Source organism: Ursus maritimus, unplaced genomic scaffold (genome assembly GCF_017311325.1).
Source record: "Ursus maritimus isolate PB19 unplaced genomic scaffold, ASM1731132v1 scaffold_14, whole genome shotgun sequence".
In the NCBI taxonomy this organism is placed as follows: Eukaryota; Metazoa; Chordata; class Mammalia; order Carnivora; family Ursidae; genus Ursus; species Ursus maritimus.
The window spans coordinates 54,478,512-54,499,103 of record NW_024423786.1 but is presented as its reverse complement, the minus strand read 5'-3'; the positions used below and the strand labels follow the sequence as shown (position 1 = coordinate 54,499,103).

The 20,592-nt window shown below is 54.1% G+C and overlaps 1 protein-coding gene across 2 annotated transcripts in view; it reads right to left on the bottom strand.

Annotated features, from left to right (window-relative positions):
* The window catches only part of SH3GL1 (SH3 domain containing GRB2 like 1, endophilin A2), a 38,896-nt gene extending 19,924 nt beyond the window's left edge, over nt 1-18,972 (bottom strand). The window contains exon 1 of one of the 2 annotated variants that reach the window (XM_040629570.1): nt 18,780-18,972. In XM_040629570.1, coding sequence (XP_040485504.1) covers nt 18,780-18,824 — 45 coding nt within the window. In that variant the 5' untranslated portion in view covers nt 18,825-18,972. The remainder of the gene's footprint in view (nt 1-18,779) is intronic. The other variant, XM_040629569.1, reaches the window with a different exon arrangement.
* Nucleotides 18,973-20,592: the final 1,620 nt, after the last annotated feature.

The window sequence follows — 20,592 nt, the reverse complement described above, 5'->3', positions numbered from 1 at the left end:
AAGTTGGGGCCTGCCACCCTCTCCTGGCACCTGCCCTGTCTTTGCACTGCAGCCCCCAGGACTGCTCCCCTTCAGCCCCCCGTCCCCGCCACTCCAGCCTAATCCCTGTGTGGAGTCAGAGGCCTCAGCTTCAGTGTAACTTCCTGTTCGAGTCCCCCATGCCTTTCAGAGCTCTTCCCGTTCTAACTCTGCATGCCACAGATGCCCGGATCCCACATTTGTCTCCAGCTGACAGCGAGCTCCCAGGATGCGGGGACCTGTGTGTCTTGCTTTTTGGCCCAACCCAGCACATTGCATGGGTTTGATGGACATCATCTGACTGACTGGCTGGTCCAAGGCCCACTGAAGGGCGTACCCTTGCTGGCCCCTCTCCCCACCAGTAAAGGGCAGGCTCGAGATGAAGGCTTTCGTCACCTCCCAGGGCGTGGCTAACAAAACACAGGCGCAGCGGCACAGGAGGACCCGAAGCTGGGAGAGAGTTCTGCGCACGAGGCAGCGGAGGCACGGGGAGGGCCTGAGCATACACAGGCAGCTGCAAGGTGCCACTTCTTGGTGCTCCCGTCCCAGTTCCCATAACCTATGGAGCTGGCCTCAGCCCTCTCTGTTTGAGGGAAGTGCCTTGTTCCTCCCCGCAGGGTGACTCAGCAGTCCTAGGAGATGGGGTAACAAGGAACTCACCCTGCCTGGGCCCAGCTCCACGTGGATGGTGCAGGGAGAGGGCAGGCTGGCCAGCACTGGCCACAGGCCGGGATTTCCCCTCACAGTCCATCTGGCCAGGAGCCAGGGGCTGAGCACCCTCCCGAGGACGCACTGTGGTGGGGCAGTGGCCTAAGGTCCTAGGCGCGGCTCCTCTGGGGACCCTCCCAATTTCCTTGTCAGTGAAATGGAGTATTGGCCCAAGTTCAACTGTAAAGACTGGCAATCCTGGGATTTCCATGAAGATGCCAAGTTTCCCCAAAGGAAGCAGAAACCACTTAACAGTACTGGTCCCTGCTTTCATCCATGGTTCACCAGTTCCCTGGTTGATCTCATAGAATCTAGGGGAGGAAGTGGGCCCCGCTGGGTGGTGAGGAAAGCCAGCTTCTAGCTCCTAAGCACTTATGGTTTGCAGAGGGAGGCAGGACAGCAGGAACTATGGAGGGGTCATGTAGCACAGATGATGTTCTGTGGTCTTGCTGCCTTGCCGGCCCTTCTGTCATCCTTGAGACCCCAAGAGGAAGCAACAGAGCCATCCGAGACCTCTAGCAACCACCTGGCCCAGCTGTGGCCTCTGAGCAGGTAACTGAGGCCCCATGAGTCCCCAGGATGTGCCTTGCCCGGGGCCAGGCAGCGTAGTGCGCATGTGCAGGGGTGCCGGGGGGTACGTGTGTTGTGTGTGTGTGTCCAAGCCAGGCAGGAGTCCCAAAAGAATTAAGTCCAACCCAACTCCAGAGGCTGTCCCTGCACTCCTCTGGCTTATTTCCTCATTTTCAGAGGCTAGCCAGGTGTCAGGGTGCTGGCAGACGAGGAGCTGCTTAATAATGAGCATGGGTCTGCTGGAGGCCGAAGCTGGCACTGGGGTGGGCTGCAAACCCCACCCCTCCCACCAGCGAGTATAGAGCCACATCTCAGGCCCTGTAAGTGGGTGGTCAGGATGACCTTACCTGCTCCTGGATGCCAGGCCAAGAACCCAAGTTTAAAGCAGGGCGGCCGCCCAGGACTACTCTGAGTTAACTGTGCAGGCCCAGAGACCTGAAGTCGAAGGCCGGCTTTGCCCTGAACCTTCTGGAACTCTACACAATACCCATGGCTCAGTGCTGACAGGAGGCCAGAGCTCCTGGAACACTGCAGAGCCCTGTGCGAATACCAAGGGCACACTGGACTGGAGCTGTTCAGGGGGCCCACCCCTCATGCAGACCCCCGCCCGTGGCATGGTGCTGCTAACCCGGGAAGAATCGGACAGGACTTCTCTCGCACCCTCCCGCTGACTGAAGCTTGGCCCGGAACACACCCTGGGAAGGTGAGGAATCTGGGCAGCACCTGACTGGGGTGGGGGACTCAGGCTGTAAGCTCATTCTGCCTCCTCCCAGGACAGGGGGAAGGAACGAGGCCTGACGAGCAGGGGACTCTGAGCTGGGCCTGATCCCAGCTGGCGCCCCTGGCTGTACAGATGGTTTTTACCAATGACCGAGATGTCAGCAATTGCTTCAGGAACAGATCACACCTGGGGCTCATGGTCGGGCTTAAACGCCTGGGTATACATTGACCTCCTGTGTTCTGTCTTCTCACTGTGGGGATGAGGCAGGAGGGCTGCAAGTCACACAACCGGGAAAGTCAACTTCCGATGAAAACTTATAAAAGGAAACACCCAATCCACAAACGTACGTAATAAATCCCCCCCATCCTGCCTGGCTCTGCCTCAGTAAGCGTGTGCGCTGTGGCGGCTGCCAGCTGCCCGTCCACAGTCAGAGCATGAGTGGGCTCTGTATACGCGCAGAGACGACAAGGGCATTCTGCAGACTCAGCTGGTATCGATGGCAGAGCTGACAGAAGAGTAGCCCTTCAGGAAGAGACCGGGGATGAAGCTGGGAAATCCTGCTTGGCCTCTGGAAGGCCCCGATACAACAGCCATATCACACGCTGTGAGCACAGCCTACCACCCAAGAGCTAGGCACCCAGGCACGAGTCTCAAGGAGGGGCCGTGTGTACCCCAACCATGACAAGCTAAGGTGACCCCTGATCAATCTAAAAGCCCAGAGCCCCTGCTCCTGGAACACAGATGCCTTCTCTCCTGTCTCTAAGACTCATTCCATTTTTAAAGGCCTAACTAATGAGAAGCCACCTCTTCCAGGAAGCCCTCCTGATTCTCTTATCACCTGCCCCCTTACCTAGACGGGAGTGATGTGGCCACTGGCCACCTCTCCCATCACATTACTGGCACCTCCTCTCTCAAGTCCCTGCCCCCTTCAGACCTCACCTTGTACCAGCTCATCTGGCCTGTGTTTTCTGTTCTGTGAAGTCACCCACCTCACTCCCACCTCTTTATGGTCCTCCGCCCACTGGACTGTGAACTTGAAGTGAGCAACCCCATCACTGACAGGAAGCACTTCAATATGACCTCATACACTACCCCACGCTGGTGAGGCTCTAAGAGGGCAGCAGACTCAAAAGCTAGCTGGATGGCAGCTTCCCTCCGTATCCCCAACTTCCTCTTGTTGCCCGCTTGTGGGGAATTCAGGTTAGGCTGGCACTCTGGCTGGAGGCTGCCAGTCCAATTCCCTGCTCTCCACCCAAGGTCTGCCCACAGCTGCCTCCCTCACTAGAGAGCCAAGGGTCGAGAAAATTTGCAAAGCAAAAAAAGTCTGAGCCAGCCAGGCCCAGGCTGGTTTGTATTCAGACGATGCCCCCCTTCCCAGAGTGGCGTGATTTCTCATTAACAGAAACCACTATGAAAGCAAACAAGTCTGTGGTTTAGAACAGGACACAGGAGAGGAAGGCTGACAGCAAACAACCTCCAAATGCCAAACAGAAACACGCCAGACTGGAGTTGGGGAGCTTGGGGCGGCACACACGGGGCGCTATGGATCACTGGGCGGGCAGAGCTCAGACTTGGAGCTCCCTGAGACAGCTCCGGGCAGGAGGTCTGAGTGGGTGCCAAGGAACATACCGGCACCTGGCTCTACTGCTCGCCTGTCCTATCGGGGTGGTGACAATAGGCTTGGCTGACAAGTGACTCACGGCCACCAAGACCAGTTTCTTCAGGTGTGGCTACATAAGCACCTGGGCAGGTGCTGACCCCAGGACACACATGGCAAGCAGGGAGAGGTGAAGTGGTCAGCAGCCCTCAGCACAGCACACCCACCCCTGCTGTGGGTTAATGACCGGCGCTGTGAGTGGGGCCATGTGCTAAATGCCGACATTCAGTCACCCTGCCTGGCCAGTCTTCCACCACCACCCCCCGCATTTGTCCAGGGGCACCCGCCTGTCTTAACTGCAGAGTCAGTCTTAGAAAGCCAGAGCTGGAAGGAATCTAGTCTCAGAATCACTGTCCAGCCACCTCAGCACAAATGAGGACACCAAAAGTGCTGAGGAGGAAGGAGCTGCCCGGGTCAGGCAGGTAGTTCCCAGTGGTCACAGGGGCAAACTGTCCCTATCCTCCCAGCTGCCACCCACCCTTTGGTGACCAGAGCAGGTGGGCCTGTCCTTCCTCGGGATGCACGGTCAGGCCTTGTGCGCACACATGTGCGTACACACACACACACACACACACACACACACACACTCACTGCCATCAGCATTCGTGCTCCGGCACTGGGGGAGCACCCAGGACTTCAAGGTTCTCAGGGGCGCTGCCGCAGGCCACCGATGTAGAAGTGCAGTTCTCAGGGACCCTTTCTCCTCCCTCAGGGTTCATCTTCATTCCAGCAATGCCACTTAGGACAGCCTGGCTCCACCTTCTCGCCCCACCTCCCCGCTCCAAGGCGCCCCGTCCCAAACACGAACTTCTAGTCGGCAGTGTGGCTACGTGAGGAGCTGGGAGGGCAGCACAGGCCTGGCTTCCAGTAGGTGCTTAGGCAACCAATATTCGTTGCGATAATAAATAGATGCGTGTTGGCATGCACACCCTGCCCTCCAGGAGCTACTGGGCAGGCACTCTCAGCAGAAACAAGCACCACCTCTGCCTAGTAGGTCATGACTTTATGCAAGAACGCAGACTCCGTTCAGCCTCAGTCTCCTCAGCTGTAAGACGGAAGGTGGTGACGACGTGCTGCGCTGCGGGACTCAGGTATGAACGTGCTTTAAAACCCACAGACTAGGGGCTCCTGGGTGGCTCAGTCGGTTAAGCGGCTGCCTTGGGCTGAGGTCATGATCCCGGGGTTCTGGGATCGAGCCCCGCGTCGGGCTCCGTGTTCAGTGGGGAGTCTCCTTCTCCCTCTCCTGCTGCCCCCCTCCTCCCTGCTGGTGAGTGTGTGCACCCTCTCTCTCTCTCTCTCTCTCTCTTTCTCTCAGATATTACTTGAGAGAGAGAGAGAAGGAGCAGAGAGAGGGTCAGCAGGAGAGGGAGGAGACTCCCCACTGAGCAGGGAGCCCGATGCGGGGCTTGATCCCAGAACCCCGGGATCATGACCTCAGCCCAAGGCAGCCACTTAACCGACTAAGCCACCCAGGTACCCCCACCCCAAAAAATAAATAAATAAAATCTTAAAAAACAAAAACAAAAACCCAAAGACTACAGGTACATGCCTGCTGCTCACCGCAGGACAGACCACCTGAGGAAAGGCGGCCAGGAGGGCTGTGTGCAGGCAGCCGGGGCAGCATTCCACAACTCGGGCAACGTCCAGAAGCAGGATCTGCCAGGTGGCCCACACAACGGGGTGAAAGGCTTCCTGGGAAGCCCTCCTGAGGGACCAATGGTCCCACACACACTCATGACCACACAGAGCCAGGCAGGGATAAAAACTGTGTCCACAGCAGGCCGATCTGCTACCTCTTCTTTTGCAACAGAAGCTCCGAGGGATCAGTAATGGGACCTCGACTCCAGAAAGCTCACAGCACCAAGCATATTTGTTGATGGGCGGCTGCGGTACACAATTCTTATATTTGAGAGTGAGAGAGAACACAGGAGCAGGGGGGTGGGACAGAGAGAGAAAGGGAGAAGCAGACTCCGTGGTGAGCAGAGAGCCCGACATGGTGCTCAATCCCAGGACCCCAGGATCCTGACCTAAGCCAAAGGCAGATGCTTAACAGACAGAGCCACCCAGGCGCCTGAGATACACAATTCTGAAGCTCTACTTGTGGGAAAGGGAGGGAACAGGGCACTGAGATGAAACGACTTGGTTTGCAGGAAGACGGTGGGTAGGAAACCCCCAGCGGAGAGTAGCCCCTGGCACACAACTGCTACCATATCACAACCTGGCTATGTTCGTCTCCAGGCCACCCCTCCTAGTTCCGCTTTTGCCCAGCAACCAAGGGGGCCTGCTGGCCAACCCTGAACACCCCTGAGCAGAGGTCTACCCTCTATCCTGGCTAATGGGCTTCCTGCCCCCAACCTCCCCACCCAAGAAGTCTGTTCTCCCGAACCTTCAGATGGCGCTGGTGTGCGCATGCTTACACTCTGTGAATGAGCGTTCACCCCCACTAGCTGGGGATGGGGGTCTTGCTGCACTTGCCAAGATGGCTGGGCTGTTCTGACTCACGGTACTCTCAGCAATGCTTTTTATGTCTTGTAGGAGAGAAGCAACCCTGCCTCCCAATCTGGCGGCCTTTCTCCCTAGGTCTTCCCGCTCTGTTGTCACCCCTGTGATATATGTCTGGTGTTGCTGCTGCTTAAGCTAGGAGCCTTAAGAGCACTCAAATCCCTCTCCACTTCGTGATGCTGATCTAGCAGCAGGGCCACCTCCCAGCACCCAGGGCTGCCTCCACTTCCCGGGAAGGACAGACCCCACCGACAGTGTCTGGGCTCCTGGATGCAGGGGGTTGGGGGGGTGGTGGAGAATACAACAGGGCAAGCCAGCAGCCCTGAGGCTCCAGCGCTCACTCTAGCTGCCCATCTAGGAAGCCCTGTATGCTCTTTTGCTTTCTTCCTCCCATGTCTAAATACAAAGCCAGCATCCAGGGTCATCGCCTTGGGAATCAACCCTGGTTCCTCCCTGCAAGCGCTTGTCACAGGACCCTGTGTTACTGTATCAGCCCTATTGCAATCACTTAGTCACCATGCATGTTTGGGATACTCTCCTGCCCGGAGCTGATCTGCTTTGTCGGGATGGGGATAAACATCTGGGGTCAAAGGCAGAAGGCCTAATCCCCCCCTCTTGAAAACGTTGCCCTATTCATTCAACAATTCATTATATATGACAAGTATAGTAGAAGAAAAAAAGATTGATAAAACCACACACAAAAAAGATTAACAGAAGGGTCTATGCTAAGGGACTTATAGAGAGAAGCCACTTCCTCCTTGTGGGGAGAGAACCAGGGAAGGTTCACAAAGGGATGACCCTGAACTTGGCTTGGAAGGATGAGCTGATGCAGAAAGGAGAAAGGGCCACGATGGAAGAAAGGCAGAGACAAGGGGACACGCAATCTGAACGCGTGCAGAGGACAGAGGAGCTGAGGGCTGGCATGAGACAGATGCCTGGGAGGGGTCCGAAGTGTCTCTCTTAGAGATGGAGGAGGAGATGTCGTTAAGCAAAGAGTATCTGGTGTGAGCCTCCAGGGTCCGCAATGGGAAGAAAGGGGGGTCTCAGACTCAAGAACCGCCAGCCTCCTTCCACAGAGTCAGCAGGAGCCCGCGCAGGCCGAGACCCTCCCACGGTGCGTCCTGCGAGGTGCCGCCCTGGGTGCAGACGCGCACCAATGTATTTGGCATAAAACCTGAACACAGCCAGTTTTCAAATTCATGTTAAACAACGGTGATGGAGGACTTCCTATCAGTCCATCAGCTCTGAAGTCACCAACGTGGGCTCCAGCAACCAGGGAGTGACCTCTGCCGAGCTTCGGATTCCCTCCACAGAGCCCTTTACCTGAAGATGGTGGGGGAGGGGGAAGGGGGAGGGGGCGGGGGCGCCTGCTCTCAGCACAGTGACCCAGAAGTTGACTTGCCCAAGTGAACCGGTCCTATTTTCTGGCTGACTTTGGCCATCAAGTTGAAGGCGGGAGCTAATGGAGGATAAACACATGAGCGCATGTGCTCACACACCCACTCCTTAAAGATGGAGCCGAAAACCTTTATCAGAACAAACAAGGCTTTGAGACGGTGCAGACCTATGGCTGCCATAACAAATGACTGTAAACTCAGTGACAAAACAACAAAAATTTCCCAAACAACACAAAATGTTACACAACCTGACACTAAAACAATACAAGAATAAATCTTAAAGAGGTCAAAGTCCCACATGGATCTCACCAGGCTAAGACCGACGTGCTGGCAGGGCTGCATTCCTGTCTACGTGCACTGGGGGTTTTGGTGCCTCTCCTGGTGGCCAGTCCTGTCCTCAAAGCCAGCAAAGCAGACGGGCCACACTCCCTTCTCCCCGGCCTTCTGTTCTGTAGTCGCACTTCCCTCTCACCACAGAGGGGACAGGAACCTGCCTTTAAGTGCCCTGATCTCTAGACAGGTCCCACCGCGTTAATTCCGAGTGATCTCCGCACCTCCAGGTCCACGCTCTGGCTCCCATCAGCAAGGCCCCTGCCAAGGCAGCACGTGGACAGGCTCTGTGGGGTGGGGCGAGTCACCCTGCCTGCCACGGGGACTGCAGACGGGTCTCGCCACTCGTCCATAGCAGTTCTGTTCTAGAAAGTCGTGGCAAACACTGAGCTGTTGAATATGGAACCACTGCTCCTAGGGGAAACAACGGGGTTAGGTTCTTGTAAGCCTCTGGCCACAGCCGATCAATACATAACCTTGTGTCACATGCGTTTCTGTTTAAAGACATCATATCTAACACGCACTATTGACTCGTCTACACTGAACTTGGGCAGCAGCGCAGTAACCCCCTCCTGAACGAAGCTCATCTGACACACGGGTTTCCTCCGTAAGGCACAACATAGCCTTCTTACACTCAGGAACTCGAGCCGGCCCCGTCGCTCTGTGCTTGGGGCTGTTTCAAACAGCGAAATCACCCACAAAAAGCACAAAAATGCAAAAAACCGTGGCACTTAAATATAATGCGAGGACACTGGTTAACAATCTGAGCTGAAACGCAAAGGCAGGGTGTCATCTGGTTCCACCGCAGCGGGCAACAAGCTCATCGGGAGACCCAAAATCGTTTGCCCCTCCGCACATGTTTGCAGATGACTGCAAAGGGCCCCAAGTACTGACCTGGGGGCTACAAATGAACACCAGTGAACAGGGGAGAGTGCACACACACAACCCCCAACCAGGAGCTTCGACGGTATGCACCAGCACAAGCGGCCCTTTGCGACAAGGCTGGATGCCAGGTGCTTTCTGCAAACTTGGTCTCACTGTGGAGAACAGAACTGAAAACCCAGCTAGTGACAACTGACAGGCTGACGAACAAACGAATTCTGTGAGGCTGCCACAGGGCAGACAGAGGGCTCTGGGTGCCGGCTGCGGCTGCAGGCTTCCCTGGGTTTATCCGCGGTTTGGGCTCTCCGGGACCACCCCCCAGCTAACCCTGGGCCCACTCAGCGTCCTGGCCGAGGCCCCAGGCAGTACCACAGAGCACACTTGAAATATCACCCTTGGGAGTGTTCAGACACATGACTCCCGCCAGCTTTGGGCCCAGGACTTTTAGGTCATGCAAATTGAATACGATTTTTTTTTCCATGCTGCTACCACGGAAAACCTACACAGTTACATGAAATGAGCTGCAGTCTGGAAAACCTCTTCAGACACGTGCCCAAGGGGACATCTGCAAGAGTGCTCACTGCCACATGGTTCGAAAGAGCAAAGACATGGAAACATCGTAAATGCCCACTGGCAGGGGATGGTCCGGTCACGCCAGGGAAAGCTATCCAGCTGAGCAATGAAACCAGAGCTGCACGGGTCTGTGTGAACGAGAAGCACGAACAGTACTGAGAAAAAGAGCAGCTCGCACCAATAACCACGCAACACCATTTGGAGGAGGGGTAAACTTGCGCAACAACGCTGAGCTCCTTCTGCTGACCGTTCACGTGCAGTAAAGGTGCAAATCGGGGAGGGGCCTTCCCTGCGACTGCAGTGCTAGTGTTTTAGTGAAGCTCTTGTGGGCACGTAATTATGGTGGCCCTTCTTTATATCTTTTTCTGTGTCTGAACCACTTCATGATCCAGCAACAGCACTGATACGGCAGCACTGATACAACACAGGACGTGGATGATAACACCACCTTACACGGACACACAGAAGTTAACGTTAGCTAGATAACGGTTATCGACAATACATGATGCGGTGTGTTACTCCACGTAGCAGATCAATGTACGCACATTAATGGTTATGACCTAAGAATGTGATTAACGATAAGGAATGCTAACAACAGCAGCAAGAACCTTACCAAGGCTCCTGAGAAGTGATGTGCCCTTGACAGCACCCCAAGCGCCCCAGCACCGACTGGCTCAGGGCCTGGTGAGCAGGCCGAGAGCTACCGTAGTGACCTCTGCAAGGGGTCTCTGCAAGAAGGTCACCCCTGCGGGCTCTCTGGAAAGCCAAGCGGACTCCTGAACTCCAGAAGCACAATGGAGGCAGCTGGGCAAAAGGCCCTTCTCCCAGCCCTCCTGAACAAGCGTATCTTCCTCCTATCTCCGCAGCTTCCCACCTAAGACCCCCAAGCCCACTCGTACTGAGGTGGCAGAGAGGCTCCGCTCAACAGAAGGGGCCTGCCAGTGCCGCCTGCCCACCCCGAGCTGAAGCTGTGCTCTGGGGCAGAGCAGGGAGCCCGCTGTGGGAAGCGCAGGCCGGGAGAGAGCACTCAGGTGCCCGGAAGCAAACACCTCAGACTCCTCCCTGTGAAGCTGTCCCATGCCAAAGCTGGGGGAGAAAGCCATCCGGATTTGGGTGTCCAGGACCTCCTCACAGCCCACCTCGGCGTGCGGCATTCCCCGCACGCGTTTCAGGGCCCTGACCCAGACAACCACTTGGTGATCACTGGGGAGCTGCAGCAGCTCCTACGTTCCACAAAGATGGGGGAAATGCTGCCTCGTGCAGGACAGAAAGTGGCAAGAGACTAACTGCAGCAAAGGTTCTCAACTCTCAGGAGCTAGAGGTCAACCCTAGACCAGCCGGGTTAGATTCAGGGATGAAGAAATCCCACCCCCATTCCCTCAGCTGCCCTCTTGTGAACCACAAAGGCTGGCCTTGAAGGGCCAGTGCTGGGTGTCTGCCTCTGGACAATCACGGCTCTGATGGGCCAAGGCCTTTGGGCCTCGGACTGGGAAGGTGAGTGGCAGGGGCCAAGGGGAGCCTTGGGGGCAAAAAGGAGCAGGAAGCCCCCAGTTTCCTTCCCACACAGAGCTTCCTAAGAATGTGGGTTGCTGCTCAATCCTGGGGCTGAGGCCCAAAATGACAGAAAGTTCTTCATTCAGCTGTTGCACTTTAGAAAAAGTAGGGCTGGGTGGAGGGGCACTGGTGAATGAGATGTGAATTACGGGCCAAGGCGATTGTTGGGGACTTCCTGAGAATATCAACTGAACCGTGCACTTATTGTCATGCCAAGCCAAAGCCAAGGGGACAATCTCTGAGCTTTGATTTCTTATTTGTTAAACCAGTTGGACCTGTTCCTGATGGAGGGCTGTGAGCCACTCTGCTTCCCTGGGGTTCTGCCTGGGCCTGAGCAGGAGCCACCCCCAGGACATTGCAGGAGGCCACTGTCACGGTCACTGGACTGCCCCACTCCCACCATTTCTGACAACTTGGTCAGCAAGCCATGGCCCAGGGGGCCCTGGGCCTGTCATAAGCCACCAGGCAGCCCTGCTCCATCAGGAGCTCAGGTCTGACGAGCAGAAAAGTACACTCTGGTGTGAGGATGTGTTTGGCGTGTGGCACGTGGACAGGAGAGCACTGGGTCAGCCACTCAGAGGATGGAGAAGTCTTTCCAGTGGGTGGCCACAGGAGAGGGCAAGGATAAAGGGAGATACAAAGAGGGCTTTACAGGGCAAACAGGAAGTGGACAGAGAGACCAGATTGGGATGCGGAAGGTCAGGCACAAGGTACAATGCAGTATAAGGTAGCCCAGCTGGCAGGCAGACCGGTCAGACTGGAGTGTGCCACCCATGAAGGGAAGGGGTGGGATTTAAAGCTGGGACCAGGTGGGGCTCCAGGAGGTCCTGAATGCCAGGTCAGCTGGGGATGTTGGCACTTCCCGCCTGTCCGAGGCTCTGCTTCCTTTAGGCAGGCTGATACTACAGCTTTGGCATCTGCACCCACAGCCCATGATACAACCATTTTGCTTACTAGTGTGCAAACGTCCATCTGTCCATCTATCCATCCATCCTTCCAATACTTACTGAGTTCCTGGGACAGGCCAGGGACTGGGCACAACTGGGCACACAGCAAAGGCAGAACCACATGGGCCCTGCCCGCAAAGACTTAGGATCCAGTGACAAAGATGCCAATCTTAGACCTCAACTGGGAAGGCAGCTACATGGGAGTTGGAGAGACGGGAAGACAGGGGCTCTGAGTGCCCGGGGGCTGGGGAGACGCCATGCAGAGGCTGAAGGGACACATGGAAAGTGAACTATGTTCACCTACCAAAGGCAGGTAGGGCTGCCGAGCCCGGGAGAAGAGCTCGCGTCCTCTCTGACACTCAGGGGACACATGGCGTGGTTGGGCTAGGACAGCACCCCCTACAACTGCGAGCCCTGCTGGGACAGTGGCCGCTTGGCCTGCGATCTCAGGCACCGGGAATGAGGCCACTGGAGGTGCATGAGTCCCAGGTGTGGAACTCTGAGCAGCTGGGCAGTGACCTGATGCTGAGTCAGGTGCTTCGGAGGAAATCACACTTCCATTTTCCTGCTGTGGTTGGGAGTCTCCGCGTGACCCCGCTCTCCAGGCCCAGTCAGCAGGGTTTTTTCTAGGAGCTGACCGGAAAAGGAAGATGGAGCTGTCCTCTGGGATCCTGCATTCGTGGAACCCTGGTTACTGCCTAACAGGAAATGAACGGAAATGTACCCAAAGTGCAGTGCTCAGTAGAAGCGGCTGCCAAATCCAGCCCTGTGAGCGGCTGGGGGGTGGTGAGGGTGGGAGAGGGGGAGGCAGGGACAAGGCAAGGGAGGAAGGGGAGGGGGAAGGGAGAAGAGAGAGGGGAAGCGGGCAGGGGGAGAGAGGAGAGAGTAAAGAGGAGAGAAGACAGAAACCAGCTGCTGCCAATCTGACACACTCCTCCACCCAGCTTGCCAGGGACAGCTTTGAAAAAGAACCAGAAAAAGCCGCCCCTAACACTTCACCAGGCAAGAAAAACCATCAGGGCTTGAGTACAAGGGTATAGATGCCTCAGTGGGCCTGCAGAGCTCCTAATCCCCTGGCGCAGAAAAGGTTTGCTGCTGAAAAGCTTCTGTATCAAACCGTCCCACAGCTTACAAATCTCACCCCCTGCCTTGGAAATCAGGAGAAGACTACTTGACATTCCTCTGGACATCGACCTCCCCCCCCAACTTGCCACAGTGCCAGAACGTGCAGCACACTTGCCTCCGAAATCCTATGGAGGAAGTTGGCCATAGGGCCCAAATTAAAAACTAAATTTCCCCAGATTGGATCAGTTTCAAAATGTTGGCAACAACGGAAGAGGAGGAGAAGGGCTGAGAGGGCCAGAGCAGAACTGGCCTATGTCCTTGGGTCAAAGGCCATGGGACGCACACGCCAGAGGCAAAGGGCAGGCCTGAGCAGGCCCGTCACACAGCCCCAAGTGTTTCCTCTGAGGAAAAAAGTGAGCAGATGCACATATGGACACCTGAGTGCGCGCGCACACACACACACCCCCGTGAGCTCAGGCCTGCAAACATACTAAGATTCAGAGGGCTCCACAAAGGGAAGGCTGGGGGGGACGGGTGCGGGGGGGAGGGGAACAGCACTGCATCCCCAGTTCACTCGCTAAGTTCTGGGGTCTCAGGAACACAACAGCCCCCAATTTCTGAAACCGAACAGGGAGACACTATGAAATCCCTACCCTCCCAGGCATTCCTCAGCGGCACGCGGACTATAATTAAGTACCCCATGGCCCTGCCTTCACACCGAGCCAGATGAGTAGGGAGAAGCGCATGCAGGCACGCTAACCGGTCTTTAATAAACACAGGGCTCTGAGTCAGAGGAGAACTTGCCACCTCATGTTTGGCAGGCCCGGGTAGCAGAGGCAGGATGGGATGCCCTCCTGGTCCTGGTTTGTTAACAACAAGAATATGCAGGATTCTGCTTGGTTACAGAAGGCCTCCATGACTGTGAACAGTGGGTCCTGTGAAGGCGGTCGGGTGAACCCAGTTTTACAGACAGGCCTGGGAAGTGGTGGGGTTCAAGGAGGTCCCAGGATCCTTTGGGGGAGAGAAGTCTCACACTTGTTCTGTAGCTCCGCGGTCCAGCCTAAAACACCAGGCTGATGAGCAGCCTAGCCCGTCCACCAATGGAGCAGGATGGGAACATCTCTGTCCACGGTCCCACAGGGACACTGACAGTTCAAGGGTCTTCTTACAGAGGGAGTCAGCAGAGTTGCTTCCGGCAAAGTTGGACTTAACCCAGTTCCCATCACACACAGATACCGCCAACGGCCAAAGCCATTGCCATGTCTGCTGCCCCAAGGCAGATGATCTTCAGGAAGTTAGCCTGCAGATGCTGAGCTCAAGGGCTTGGGGCAGGGACCCGATTTTGCCTGTCACCTGTTGTTCTCAGCAGACAGGTTTCATGCTTCTATTCTGCTCAGGTGAAGGAGCTACAAAGTTCCAGACGTTTGTATCTAAGATTATTCCACATTTATTACTTAACAGGCCAAACACTTTGCTGGGAAATCAAAAGCTTGATTCCACACAAGAAGGTTTTAAAAATAGGTCAGAGCGGAGTAGTAACTTAGGACGTCCCAAACACCAGCCAAGTCCCCCAGATATTACTCTAACAAGTTGGGGTCCCGGGTGCCCCAGCTCACTCCCCACCCCATGCTTCTCAAAGGAAGTCTTATCTTTCCTCCTAGGCACAAACCCAGAGCCTAGCAAGCATCCAATGAACTTCAAAGCTATGGGATATGGCAGTCATGAATCTTCCTCTTAGCTCTGATGGAACCAATCTTTCAGTTCAAACTCTCTACCTCCTTTCAGGCCAAAAGAAGAAGAGGAAAAAGAAAAAGAAAAAGGAAAGAAAGAAAAGAAAGAGAGAAAAAAAAGTCAAGCCAGCATTCCAGGCAGCTGCCAGATTTATCCCTAGTTACACTCTCAAATCTGGCCTGGTGACAAGAATTATCAGAAACCAGTGAGCAGTTTAGGCCTGGAAATTAACATCGTACTACAAGGAGAAGTGAACTTCTGAGTTTGGATCTCACTAGTGGGGTCCCCTTACCCTCCTCAGTCCCCCAGAAATACTCAGATTAAAGCATCTCCCCCAGTTCTAGATGCACATAAGTACCAGGTGGGCGGCAGGACTGAGGCCCCAGACAGACGCCTCCTCCTTCCAGCACTTTCTTCTACAGATCCCTCAGCAGGCCTCAGCCCAGCAGCGGCCAGTTCTGAACAAGGAGCAGAAGCTCACAAACTTCTCACGCAAGCCCGAACCGACCATATACACGACTTGAATGTTTGCACCAGAGATGAACTAGCACGGAATTTGCCAGGTTGCTGCCAGATACTAATAACTGGTTTGTTACCAGTATCATCAGTGAGATCAGAAACTTTTAATTAATATCACAGTCTCAGCTGCTAGAAACCAAGCCTCTCCATGCCCCACTCTCTCCCACATCCACCTGACTTCTTTTTTTCAATTTAGAAACAACACTGTTACAAGCCTCTGAAATCAAGAACCTGTTTCAAAGCGCTGTTTCTCAACCTCGTCGCCACTGACATGTGGGGCCGGATAATTCTTTGTCACGGGGAAGGCTGTCCTGTGTATTATCGGGTGTTTAGCAACCATCCCTAGCCTCTCCCCACTCAGGGCCAGTAGCTCCCTCTCCCAAAGTGGTGACAACCAAAAACCGTCTCAGACATTGCCAAATGTCCCTAAAAGGGCGCACAGAGCGGGGGGAGAAGGGAAGGCTTAGTCACCCCAGCTGAAAAGTACCGATGCAAGCATATACCTTCTTAAAAAGACCAGATGCCAAAAGATACCCTAGGGTTCTAACAACTTGGGATCTGGATGCTGAGTTTTATGTACATGTCTATCTATGTATATGTGGTTATCCGTGTTTTGAAAACGAAGAAAAGCAGACAGCTATCACAAGAATGGCCCAGGAGAGATTTTTTTCATTGTTTGTTTTGTTTTTTTGGTATAATTATTCTCACTTCTCACAAATGTTAGGGCAGGGTGTCTCAACCTCGGCACTACTGACATCTGAGCCCAGATAATTCTTGGTTGTGGGGGCTGCCCCGTGCATTCTAGGGTGTTAAGTGGCATCCCTAGCCTCCACCCACTAGATACTAACAGGAACCCAGGTTGTGACTACCAAAAATGTCTCCAGATATTGCCAATGTCTCCTAGAGAATAGAACTGGCCCTGGTTGAGAAACCACTGTCCTAAGGAAGATATAAATGTCCCCACATAGTTTTGTGTAAAAAGGGGAGTGCATTTACCCTTATGCCAGATAAATGAAACCAGTGGCTGAAAGCATACTGCCTGTTCATTCGGTGAGAATTCAATAGACATTAACTACTGCCTCATACTCTCAACAGCCAACCCTGCTCTGAGGACAAGAGGATAAAAAGAGGTATATTGAGTACAAGAAAAGAAACACACAAGGAGATGGACACGTCTGGATAAACAACAGAGATGCTGGGGGCCTGTGGAAACTATTGCAGAAGAGAATGGAGCACAGCCAGAATGATTCTTGAGAGCACAACTCAGCAGAGGATTGATCAGGAGGCCAAGACAGCCGCTCCCAGAGTAGGATGTGGCCATCGCAGCAGTTCTTTGGGGATGGGCCTCAGAATGGCGAGATCACAAACTGATCTGAACCAGGAGCTTGCACTGCACGGTGCTTTTCAGGTTTCAAGGTATTTCTCATAAATCTGAATGCAGGACACCCTGCTTCCTCCTGAGACAAAAAGCTCTGGTGGCCGGCCAGAGTGGCCTAGCTAGTGCCTCTAGCAGAGCGTGTCTGCTTGGGACAGTATGGGCCTCCAGCATGGGCCTTGAGAGCTGGGGGTTGGGAGGAGAGGGCTTCTCCTGCAGGAAGATAGATCATCAAGGTCCAACACAGTAAGCACCATCCCCTCTGGTCAAGCCCTGGGAATCTGGCACCTGTTGGACAAGGTCTAACCCAGGGCCAGGTCCCTTTACTTCTATACTGCTGGGTAAAGGGCTGTACTCTCAGCAATAATCCAAGAACCCCTCTGGATTAAGTTTCTCTTCTTCAGGGGTTAGCCATCATCTGAGGTTTGCCCTAGATAAACATTAGGGTGGGGTCATGACTTTTTCCATCAATAGGGAAAAGGTACCAGCTGTGTTACTGTGGACTCATTTTTCTTCCCTCCCACTGAACTTCTCCAAATTGTGCGAAAAGCCCAGTTTGCCAGCAGGGCCCACACTGTCCCTAAGATGGTCGCTCATTCCTCCGCGGAGTCTATCCATACAGACTCCACACCTAAGGTTCTTTTTTTTCTTTTTTTTAATTTTTTATTTTATTTTTAGGGTTTTATTTATTTACTTGACAGAGAGAGAGCATGAGCAGGGGGAGCAGAAGGCAGAGGGAGAGGGAGAAGCAGACTCCCCGCTGAGCAAGGAACCCGATGCGGGGCTCCATCCCAGAACCCTGGGATCATGACCTGAGCTGAGGGCAGATGCTTAACCGACTAAGCCGCCCAGTCACCCCACGCCTAAGGTTCTTAATCTGGGATGCAGGAACCAATTGGATTCAAGGAATCTGGGGCTTCGTGGATCTGAAACCATAAACTGAATTCTCCCACCGCCCAGTTTTCTGGTGAGTGAATCCACAGCTTTCATCAGATTCATGAGCAATGGGGCCTGGACATTCCAAAAAAACCTATACTTCTCTGTCACATGTAAAACACTATACTCTTGGATTCAGCACCCTCCTTCTGGGAACTTATCCTGTAAATCCAATCCCACCTGTGAGCAAAGATATTCATTGGCTATTCACCCCGGTATTGTTTGTAGCAGAAACCGACTGGAAACAATGTGCATCCGTCAATAGATGACTGATTTTCACCAGTCCCCAGTAGTTGACTGGAATACCACCAACCCATTACAAAGATCAAAGAAACTCTAAGAGGTATGCCCTAGTGCAGTAGCTCTGGGGTGGGGGGAGAAGGGGAGTTCCCCAGGGACATTTGGTAGCACAGGGAGGTATTTGTGGTGTCGGGATTGGGGGGTTGCTCCTGGGATGGAGTGGGTGGGGCCAGGGATGTCGCTCATCACCTCACAGTGCCCAAGAGGGGCCCCCCACAACAGAGAGCGATCTGAGGTGGAGAATTCCAGCTCCAGCGTTATCGCCAAAAACATTTAAGGAAAAACCCGAAACACAAAGCACCATGTAGACTATGCTACCACCGTGTGCGTGCGTGCGTGTGTGTGTGTGTGTGGTGTGTGTGTGTGTGTGTGTGTGTGGTGTGTATGTGTGTGTGTGTGTTTAAAGGAAAGATATATCTTTGGAAAGGGATGTGAATCGTGGGTGACAGTCCTTGCGGCTGGGGAGAGGGACTGGATGCCTGAGGGACTGGAGGCGGAAACGGACTTTTCACTCTACCCTTTCCCAACTTTGTACCGGGTCCATCAAAAGGGGTTTTCGTTTGTTTGTTTTAAAGAATTACTTCAGACGCCAAGTTTCCCTGCCCCTGGGCTCTCTGGCAAGAGTCCTGTATCGACAGCCTCAGGAGTGTTTCTTCCCCTGCTCTTTCCCCACTCCGTGCCCCTTTTACAGGGGAGGAAGGGAAGGAAGGGGTCCCTGTCCCGGGTCAACCTCCGGGTGCATCCCTGTTCCTCCCAGGGGTCTGCCCACCCTTCTCGGGGAGACCGGAGCCCACATGGCGGGCAGGGCCTGGGCCACTTCGTGAGCAAACCCCCGTCCTTCCTGGGCTCTCCCCACCCAGCGGGGGACACGCGCCAATGCTGCCCCCTCGGTGCCCGCAGCCCCCTCCCGAGCCAGGGTCGGGCCTGGCCGGGTCCCCAACTCCGGGCAGCCTAGGGCCCGGGGCTCGCTCCCCTCGCCTCGGCCTCCGCTCACCTGGCTCGCCTTGTAGAACTGCTTCTTCAGCCCCGCCACCGACATACTGCCTCCCGCCGTGGGGCCTCCCGCCCGGACCTAGCGAACCGGAGGGACCGCGCAAGCGACAGGCTCCCGGGCGCCGCCGATACCCCGCGCGCCTCAGCGGGCCCCGTCGGCGCCGCCTCCACCGCCCTCTCGCCAGCTCCGCGCCCGCCCCGGCGCCGCCTCAGCCCCTCGCGCGCCCGCGCGGCCAGGATATTACATGGCAACCGCACACTTCCGGTGCCGGCCTGCGCGCGCCCCCGGTCCCAACTGCGCAAGCGCGCCCCCTGCCGGTCAGAGAGCGCACGCGCACGTCGTCCGCCCTGCCAAGGCTGCCTCTGCCAGCGAGCCGACAGGAGCGAGCCTAGAGAGACCATGGAGGCTACAGCGACCCCTAGAGGCCCGGAGGTAGTCCTAACGTTTTAGGAAAGCCGCTTAAATCTTAGAGAGGTTGGGAGGCTGGGTTTACAAGTCTCCGGATACCTGTTTGTTAATTGCAGCTAACCCAGTTCTCTGTGCGTTTAGTCCCTCGCACACACACCGTCTTCAACCCTGCCACGTGCTTATCCATACAGTTGCCCAAGTCAGACAACACGGTGTCACTCCTACTTCCTTTCTATCCCCCTGTCCTTCCTGCCCTAACTAGACCTTGCACCAGCCTCCTCTCTGGTATGCCCACCTGCAGTTTCCCCCTCCAATTTCCCCTAAAAAATAGTCAGAAAGATGGTCTATAACACAGTTCATATCACATTACTCTACTGTCCTCAGAATACACTCATAACTTCTAGCATCACCTGCCTACGAAGCTCGCACATTTTGGCTCCATCAACCCTTCTGACTTCAGCTCTCTTCCTCTTCTATAATCCATGATCCCGGCTTCCTATGGGCCTTTGCTAATGTTGTTCCTTTCTTGCACATTTTCCCCCAATTTCCCCCCATCCTTTGTGCATAAAAGAGAAATCTGTTTGGAATGTCACCTCCTTCAGGAAGTCCTCCCAGGTCGATGCATGTTAATTGATTTTGTTTTTTAAACCAATTGTTATTGAATTGAATTAATTGGAAGTTAATAATGAATTGAAATGGATAAATTAATCCAAAAAGAGGAACAAGAAAGTGGCTAGAGCTAATGTGTTTGCAACTTCAATGCTGAAATCTCTGACAGATTTGGGTGATTTTCTGAAGCAGAAGATTGCTAGAAGTTTCCAACTGCCTCAACAGAAGGTACTGGACTAGATGGAAGATTGTTTCGGAATATGTATGTCACAAACCTCCTTCCCGAAGATCCTGATGGGGCTGTTATGAATAGTTTTTTAAAATTCCCCATGTGATTCTGAAAGGCACTCTCGACGGTGACCCACTGGTTTAAATCATTGCAAAATGCCAGAATGTCAGGATTCATATGGGGAAACCCAGGCCTTGAGTAAAACATGACCTGTCCAAAATGATATACCTAACAACTTGGCTTTAATTATCCAATCTATAGAATCGACAGAATTCCAAACTTGGGATAAATTTCAGTCTTCTTTCCTCACTTCTCTGCTTGAGAGATTAAATTGGTGCTAGAGAAAAGGTTGACATTGAAGGTCTCTGTTCCACGTGAGGTTTTTTAATCTACATGATCACACAGTCCAATCAAATGAAGTTTATTCATTCACTCAACTATTCATTGACCCCTTGCTAATGTATCAGTCACTGAGAGGTACTGGGAATACAGTGTTAAATTATTCCTGCCCTCATGGGGCTAGTGACAAATACAGATACTAAATCAAATAACATGCTAAAAAAAAAA